Source organism: Sceloporus undulatus, unplaced genomic scaffold (assembly GCF_019175285.1).
Source record: "Sceloporus undulatus isolate JIND9_A2432 ecotype Alabama unplaced genomic scaffold, SceUnd_v1.1 scaffold_466, whole genome shotgun sequence".
In the NCBI taxonomy this organism is placed as follows: domain Eukaryota; kingdom Metazoa; phylum Chordata; class Lepidosauria; order Squamata; family Phrynosomatidae; genus Sceloporus; species Sceloporus undulatus.
The window spans coordinates 1-8,664 of NW_024803386.1; the positions used below are offsets into that span (position 1 = coordinate 1).

Here is an 8,664-nt window from a genome sequence, read left to right on the forward strand (position 1 = left end):
TTTTTTTTTCAAAGGAGGGGGGAAAGCACCAATTCCGTTGCACAACGGTTGTAGGATGTGTCACCTTTGACAAAAGTGGAAGTGAATGTGATTGATAACAAAAGGGTCTCCATTTTAAAGGGTATTGCAAATGTGAACTTCAGAGGGGCAAATTGCATTGATCAAGGTAAAGGGTAGTGTGAACTTCTACCTGGGCAGATTCAGTATGGGGGCAACCGGATCTGCCCAGTTCTATCCAGTGCAAATGGGCTAGTGAGAATGGGGCCAATGTTCGCTATCAGTATGACCGCACTGCAGCACATTTTATATATGAAAAAATGCAGGCACTATCTTGGAACTGCACATCTCCTTTTATGAGCTGATGCTTTGGGAACAACCAAGATGACTTGCTTAATTTTAGGCATTCAACAAGTCAAAAGGCATAATGTTCAGTTTGCTCTGGAATCTCACGCTCACAGGGGCAGCATACAGGAAGATGCAATTTCTCAAGTTTCAGCTCAAAGTGCCATATGGAGTTTATTTTCTTTCTCTGTTTCTGAACTGGTATCAGTAGCTTTGAAGATGTGCAGCAGAGCATACAGCGCAGTCAAATGAAATAGTCACGGCATCCACAGATCAATAACTCCAAGTCATCCGGTGCTTTCTGTCACAGCTTCTCTATCCCATGGAAATACTCTTGCAAGGCTTTCACGAGAGTCAATTCTCTCGCAACACACACACACCAGGCTCACGACGTTGGGTCTCCAGTGATGTTACCACTTCCCAGCTGTCAATGATAGGATCATAACACTCAATACTGCTCAGATGTGACTCCCCACCATACCTATATGCAACAGAGGGTTAGAAATGAAAACATAATGAATTCTTGGAGGTATGAATTTTTATCACTGAAGACATGTAAACACTTTCAGATGGGTAGGAAAACCACCTGTTTAAATCAGATGAAGACTGTTGTTGCTGCATGCCATCAAGTTGTTTCCAACTTCTGGCAATCGTAACGTGAACTGATCATGGGGTTTTAAAGCAAGATTTGTTCAGGGGGGTTGTCCATACGCTCTCAGCCTCAGAAGAGTGTGCCTTGCCCAGGATCACCCAGTGGGTTTCCATGCCCAAGCAGGGACTTCAACGTTTTAGTCCAGAGCCGTAGTCCAACTTTCAAACCACTGCACAACATGGGTGTAGATTGCCTGCATTTTTAGGAATTCACTACAAGGAAAAATTTGCTATGACCATTTTTGCTTCTTCTAATATGATGAATGTTTACATTATATTTCTGCAAATGGTCCACATTTCTTTGTGCTTTGTAATGTAGGAATAGTTACATCATGGTACAGTTTCATCTTATTATGCATTTCAAAACAGATTTGGTATGGCATATGTGTAAAGACAATGAGGTAGCCATCCATCCATTTAAATATGTATTTCTGACTTGCACTGTGCACCTCAGAATACAAAAATGCAAACAAATGAACAAAACCAAGAAATCACTCCCTGAGAGAAGAGCTGGATGTATTGGGCAGGGACTAATAAAGCCATGCAACTGAAAGGGTTCCCCCCATGGAGAAGGAAAGCTAATGCCCCATGATCTGAAGAAGTAGGAGTGGAAATACATGCAAGCAGTCTGACTGCAATAATACTGATGTACATGGAGTGTGTGGCAGGAGCCAGTCAATCATTCCCTGGTGCACAGGCCAACAACATAAAGTTTAAGCAATATCAAAACAGAGATGTGATGACAGATGGACAGGATGACAACTGACATTAGGAGGAACATCCTGACAGTAAGGGCTGTTTGACAGTGGAACACGCTCCTTCCTTGGAATGCGGTTGAGTCTCCCTCCTTCGAAGTCTTTAAACAGAGACTTGATGGCCATCTGTTGGGGATGCTTTGATTGGGAGTTCCTGCATGGCAGAATGGGGTTGGACTGGATGGTCCTTGCGATTCTATGATTCTATGACCAGGCATGCAACACTCTTCTGACATATTCCTGAGCACAAACAACAAAGAGGGAGCTTGGGAGAGAGCTAACAAAGTGTTAAGAGAACAAACATGCTGGTATAGTCCATAAAATGGAGAAGCTTCCAGCTGAGGAAGCCTGGCCTGCTTACCCTGCAATGGCATAAAGCCTTCCCTTGAGCACTGTTACACCCACATGACAGCGGGGAGTTGTCATGCTGGTCACTGTTGTCCAGGAGTCTGTGCGAATGTTATATGCTTCTACAGAGGACAGACATTCTGTTCCATCATACCCTCCGACCGCATAAATATGATCATTCAGAAAGGCTACTCCAACTTCTACAAACAGAAACCATGAAGAGTAAATGAGATTCTTATCATTAAGCACATCTGAAAACAACTGAGAGTCTTTCTGTAAGCACATAGTAAGCTATGTGCATCTCTCATAATACCACACCCTCTTTAATATTCACAGGTTATCACTGCTAAAGGGACAGAGGAAAGATAACCCAAATTATTCCCTGGACTGTTAGAATCCCATTGGGGCATTATGTTAGTGTAAAAATCATTGTACAACTGGCTGAACTTGTTAGAGGTTATGTAAATACAACCCCTAATGCAGCCAGTCATTTCATAAGCACACAAACAGCCCTCTTTCTCCATTTGACCTGATTCACAGGGAGCTAACCAACCATTGCATAACGGATGGACTCAAGGCATCGGCGCTTGTTGTGTAACCAGCTGTACAATTGTGGGAACAAGCACAAATTACAGTGACTTGTATTATGTTAAGCTGAAAGCATTCAGGATCTAATATTTCTTAGCTGGGTTCAAGGAGATTATACTTTTAAAATGTCCCATTAGGGCATAAGAGAGAGGGAATGGGAGAGAGTAGGTGGCTCATTAGTAACATTAATCAGACATGATGGAAGCAGAAGAGATGTCAGAAACAGAAAGCTGGTCACTGGGAGGAATGGCAAATTTGGAATCTATTATCTGAAAAAAATCACTGCTTTTTAGGAGTAAGGATTCAGGCAGAAACAAGTTCAATAGACAGGTGATTTCTATTAAACCACCATTCATGTTACTTGAAAATGGTTAACAGAGTAACTGCAACAGCATAACAATTTTCCTGAAAGAAGAGTTTCCAGCAATAGGATTTATACACTTTATGATGTTTATCACACGGAGGTTTTTGCAACTCAGATCCGGGGTGACTCCTGGTTCAGCAATGCGAATTCATGTTATAATGTGAATGTTTCATCACACCTGGTTGCCCTTCCGTTGCCCTTCCAAATCGAGGGGGAATCGAAACCAAGGCAAGTCACGTGATGTGGATTCACACAAAGCGGAGTGAGTGCAAACTGTATTACCACACCGGTGCATACCATGCAGATTCAACGATTCGAATCAGCACCTTGCGCATTCTCAATGGGGGTCTGAATGCATTGTGACCTTGTATGTTTCTGGGGTGAAAAGGGGCGCAAGTTCTTGTTCCCTGTTTTGCATAATTGCGTGAATATTTATCTCACGAATATTTCTGTGTGTTCTTTATCCCCCTTTTTAATTTTCCCTTCCATTTCAGTAATTTCAACACACACACATAGATAGCTAGAGAGATATACATATCTGTATATTCGCACTCACGCACATACACACATGTATATATTCCAAAAAATGATTTGCCCTGAAAGTTGCTCTGAAAGTGAAAGGACCACCAAAAGGAAACGGGGGACATTGAAGTGCTGCATCATGGGAAATTTGCAACCCGGGGGGTTTGTGGTGATGTACAAGAGCAGAAGCAAAGTTGCATTCCAGACCAATTCGGAGTGAAATCAAAGGGAGCTTGAAAGCAAATTGTGTGAATTCACTTTTTTCCGATTTCACCAAAATGAGGAGTCACTTTGGAATCACTGCGGAAGCACCACGGAAGGAGCCCCCATAGAAAGGAATCGCGTGTGATTGTTATGGAGATCTCAGGAACCAAGACTTTCTCTCACTAAGCCACAGGTCTGACGAAGCAGGATGACAGAGGACCCAGAAAATGTGCTGAGAATTCAAAGTTTATTCCAATTTGCTGGCAAAGGAAAAAGGTCCTCAGTGGAATTCAAAGTTCCAAAAAACTGAGGCCCAGAGTCATAGAAAATGGTTGTTCATATAGGTAATTCCAACAATGAGGCCTCTAGCAGTGTATTCTATTGGCTGGTTCAAAGCGCAAACGCACAAAAACTTTCATTCAATCAGGGCAAAGATACATGCATACATTAAAATACCATTTAAGCACCTTCCATACCCTCCTTGCTTTCAGCCCCCCTTAACCTTCAACAGAGATGCCTCCTTATCGTGAGTTATGTCTCTCAGGTAGTTCCTGGCACCAAAGAATTCCAGGTCCTTCACTTAGGTCAGTCTGTGCCTTTTACTGCTTTTACTCTACTTTCCTGTTTACATTTCCCAGGCCTCAATTCAAAATACATCATTCTATTGACCTAACTGACTCCATCTTTCTATAAATCTATTGTAGGAATTTTAATATCAAAAATTCATCTATCTCATGATAACACATCATGTTATCATGTGCATTCGTATCATTGGACCCACACTCAAATCGGAACTGAGCTGCAAAACCCTCAGTGTGATAAACATCTCTGTCATAGCTCTGTGCTGCATCAGATATCTCACTTGAACGTTGGTTGGCCATTGGAGTGACCTCTGTCCAATGTCCTGTGCGAGGATCATATCGTTGCATAGAATTGAAGACGTCCAGATCATTCAAGCCACCTAAAAACACATAGAGGACACAAACAAACTTGTTTATTGATTTCATTTACAGACCAAAGGATTGTCAATACCCATAAGAAAGAGAAAGAAGGATCTCTGACTCTAAACATCTCAGAATATGCACATGGCAGAAAGAAAAGAGTCACATATGAGATAGGATGAAGACAGAGGCAGACTTTTACCATCTGACTGACAAGTAACTTTAAAAGAAATAGGAAATGGGGCCTCCGGACTTAGGAAGAATGTATTAGGTGTGAGCTTTCTTTTTATTCTTTACTAAGGCCCGGTATGCCGCCCCTCTTTGCTATGCATCGTTGCTGCAGCAACCAAACTGCGGGGCCTTGAGCGGCTTCTTTTTTGCGACATCGCAAGCAGGAAGAGACGCCGCCATGATGCCATTTCCTGCCAGCGACGTCTGGTCACTGTATGGCAACGCGGTCATCATGGCAGCCCCCGTGTAGACAGCAGGCCACAATGATGCTGGCATCCATAAGACTAGGGTACCGGAGCGTGTGGGTGCTGCGTGCTCTGGAACCATAGAATCGGTGCCAGCACACTGCTTCCGGCCCATCTGTTCCGAGCCTAAGTAAAACTTTCAGGTTCTTATCACAACAGTGAGCAAAATTACGCTAGCAGGCAGCACACACTTCAGCGTTTTTCTCTTTTTGTGTTATTATTCAAGATACTGTCAAAATGTCAAGAAACATCAATTCAACTTCACAAAAGATAGTTCAGCTAGATACTCGTGAAACAATCTCATTTCTATTTTCAGCTTCAATGTTTTCTGTGCCTCTGTGTTGATACTCTTTTAAGCATCCAAAAAGGATTGGTTTAGGACAGCAGTATTCCAGTTGTGACCGAGGTACCTCTTAAATTAAGGAAGACTAAATGTAGTCTAATCATTTCTCAATTCCATCCTGCAAAACATCCCATCCTTTTATTTCTCTCTACATTTATCCAGACTGGGGCATATGCACCTGGGCTGCTGGGGGTGAGCTTCCTTGCCCCTTCACCCCCCAAAGTGCTAAACCGAAGGTTTGGAGGCCCTACGAAATGGGATGAGTTGTGGTGCAGCATGGAGAGATCCTTAAAAACAACTGAGGCACCTGCAGTGATCAGAGCCCTTTAATTCATGGAAGGAAGATCCTGGATTCAGTTCCAGGTACCATTCTCTAGAATTCTGAACCTAGAGGCATTTCAGGAAATAACATTTGTAAAGTTGATGGACATTGTAGGATAGAGGAGAATTCCTCAGCAGAACATGACTGACCACATGACTGTACTATACTCTTATAGTGCTCCTATTCCATTTTAATTGCTTTGGCTGCCTCCTGCTGCATTCTGGGCTTTGTACTCCAGTGAGGCTGAAGAGCTCTCTGGCTGAGAATGCTAAATGCCCTTCCTTAAACTGCAAATCCCAGAATGCAACAGGAGGCAGCTAAAGCAGTTAAAGTGGAATAGCAGAGCTATAAGAGTGTAGGGAGGTAATCTAGTGAGACATTCATACAAAGCAGAAGAGATTTTAGGCAGAGATAGGGAACCTCAGATCCTGCTGCCAAATTCAGAACTCCAGGTCCCTTAAATGCTGACTTGGCTGTAAACCTGAGTCTGTACATTCCTTCCTACATTCCAATGGATTCTAAGAGGTTTATCACACAGAGGTTTTTGCAGCTTTTTGCAGCTCAGTTCCGATGTGACTGCAGGTCCAATGATGCAAATTCACGCGATAACATGATGTGTTATCACATGTGATTCCTTTTTATGGGGGCCCCTTCCATGGCACTTCCTCAGTGATTCCAAAGTGACTCCTCATTTTGGTGAAATCAGGAAAAAGTGAATTCACAGAATTCGCTTTCAAGCTCACTTTGATTTCACTCCAAATTGGTCTGGTGTGGAATGTACCTTTGCTTCTGGTCTTGTACACCACCACAAACCCCCCGGGTTGCAAACTTCCCATGATGCAGCATTGCAATTTCCCCCCATTTCCTTTTGGTGGTCCTTTCATTTTCAGAGCAATTTCAGGGCAACTCATTTTTTAAAATATATACATGTGTGTATGTGCATGAGTGTGAATATACAGATATATCTATCTATCTATCTATCTATCTATCTATCTATCTATCTATCTGTGTGTGTGTGTGTGTGTGTGTGTTAAAATTACTGAAATGGAAGGGAAAATAAAAAAGGGGTATGAAGAACACACAGAAATATTCACGAGGTAAATATTCACGCAATCATGCAATTACATGAAACAGGGAACAAGAACTTGCGCCCCTTTTCACCCTGGAAACGTACAAGGTCATGATGCATTCAGACCTCCACTAAGCATGCGCAAGGTGCCAATTCGAATTGTTGAATCTGCATGGTATGCACCAGTGTGGTAATACAATTTGCACTCACTCTGCTTTGTGTGAATCCACATCACATGACCTGCCTTGGATTCGATTCCCCCTCGATTCAGAAGGTCACCCAGGTCTGATAAAACACACACGTTATAATGTGAATTTGCATCGTTGGACCCACAGTCACCGCAGATCTGAGCTGCAAAAGCCTCAGTGTGATAAACACCTAAGGCTTTGTTGCTAATAGCAAGACCTTTAAAATAGGCTGATATTTTGGCCTTCCCACACAACCAGACTGCAGTCCTTAAACACTTATCTAAAACTTGGGCAGAAAGTAGTTCTCATCCTTGCTCTAAGGCAGGGGTTGGCAACCTATGGCCCGCGGGCCACATGCAGCCCGCTGAGCCATTGGGACCGGCCCCAGCTCAGTCCTGCTGCCGATTGCTGCCACCAAAGGCCCCGCGGGGCCTCCAGCTCAAGCGCACGGGGCCATTGGCCTCCAGTGCAGGTGCGTGGGGAGGAGGAGGAAGGAGGAAGGAGCAGGAGGAGGAGGGAGGGAGGAAGGAAGGAGGAGGAAGAAGGAAGAGGAGGAGGGAGGAAGGAAGGAGCAGGAGGAGGAGGAGGAGGAGGAAGAAGAAGAGGAGCAGCAGGAGGAGGAGGATTTCAATTCCATTTTTACAGGTCTGCTTTGTTTTAACAATGATGATGATGATGATGATGATGGTGATGGTGATATTGATATGAGCCAGCTTCAGAGGCATGCGCAGTGAAGAAAAACCACAGTCCCTTGACCAAGTACACTCTTCTGAGACGTACACTTGGTGCAAAAACTGTGAAACCACCTTGACATGTTCAATATACATAGCCATGTGAACCCATGTTCAGTGTGAAACCCAAAGAGTTTGGTTATGCAATAAGCCTCTGAAATATGCAAGAGGCCATCTTAAGTAAAGCCATGTTCAATGCCCCAATTGCCGTTTGCGAATGGGGAGGGGGGGAGGGGGGGTGGCCAGAAAGGGAAGTTACATTTTCTGCCATCTGTCTAGGAATAATGCCAAAAATGTCCTCCGTTTTGATCATGCCTAAGAAAACCTGCATTTATATAACATTTTAAAAAAAATTCAATTTTTTTCGCATGTCCTCCATTTAAAAAAATGTTGTCTACATTTAAAATCTTTGTCCTAATAATTAATTATTTATCCCCCCCCCCCGCCCCGGGTTGTTGGGACACCAACCCGGCCCCCAGCTCAAAAAGGTTGCCTACCCCTGCTCTAAGGTTACTTACCAAGACAGTAAATAACATTATTAGCAGCCACCAGTCCTGCTCCTTTTTGAACTGTCTCCATGTTTTCCAACACAATCCACTGATCAATGTTGGGATCATATCTTTCCATAGTGCTGTGGATCTGGTCTAAATCACGACCTCCAGAAACATAGATCATGTCTGTAACATAGTATCAGATTATAAATGAGTCACAGATTTCAGTAACAAGCCATTCCTTTGCCACCTTCTTATCATGATACAAGGCAAAATCTAAGCTACACTGGTGCCCCGGGATACGAAATGACCGGGTTACGAAATTTCCG

The 8,664-nt window shown here is 43.4% G+C and overlaps 1 protein-coding gene across 2 annotated transcripts; it reads right to left on the reverse strand.

The window, feature by feature from the left end:
• Positions 1-331: 331 nt before the first annotated feature.
• On the reverse strand, positions 332-8,516 carry LOC121917740 (kelch-like protein 12). 2 transcript variants are annotated; one of them, XM_042443860.1, is made up of 4 exons: positions 8,363-8,516; positions 4,637-4,735; positions 2,110-2,296; positions 332-823 (listed from the first exon to the last, which is right to left on the reverse strand). In XM_042443860.1, exons 1-4 carry the CDS (start codon positions 8,469-8,471, stop codon positions 697-699), a joined length of 522 nt encoding a protein of 173 aa, XP_042299794.1. In that variant the 5' UTR covers positions 8,472-8,516; the 3' UTR covers positions 332-696. The 2 variants fall into 2 exon arrangements, with proteins under 2 accessions (XP_042299794.1, XP_042299795.1); XM_042443861.1 differs by lacking the exon at positions 4,637-4,735.
• Between the last annotated feature and the right edge of the window lie 148 nt (positions 8,517-8,664).

Bases quoted from the DNA above. Each gene is read 5' to 3' on its own strand.
- LOC121917740 (XM_042443860.1), bottom strand. From the start codon at position 8,471: ATGGAAAGATATGATCCCAACATTGATCAGTGGATTGTGTTGGAAAAC. The intron at 4,736-8,362 runs GTAAGTAACCTT...ATGTGTTTTTAG, and splicing joins TAATGTTATTTACTGTCTTG to GTGGCTTGAATGATCTGGAC. The intron at 2,297-4,636 runs GTGAGATATCTG...TTCTGTTTGTAG, and splicing joins AATGGCCAACCAACGTTCAA to AAGTTGGAGTAGCCTTTCTG.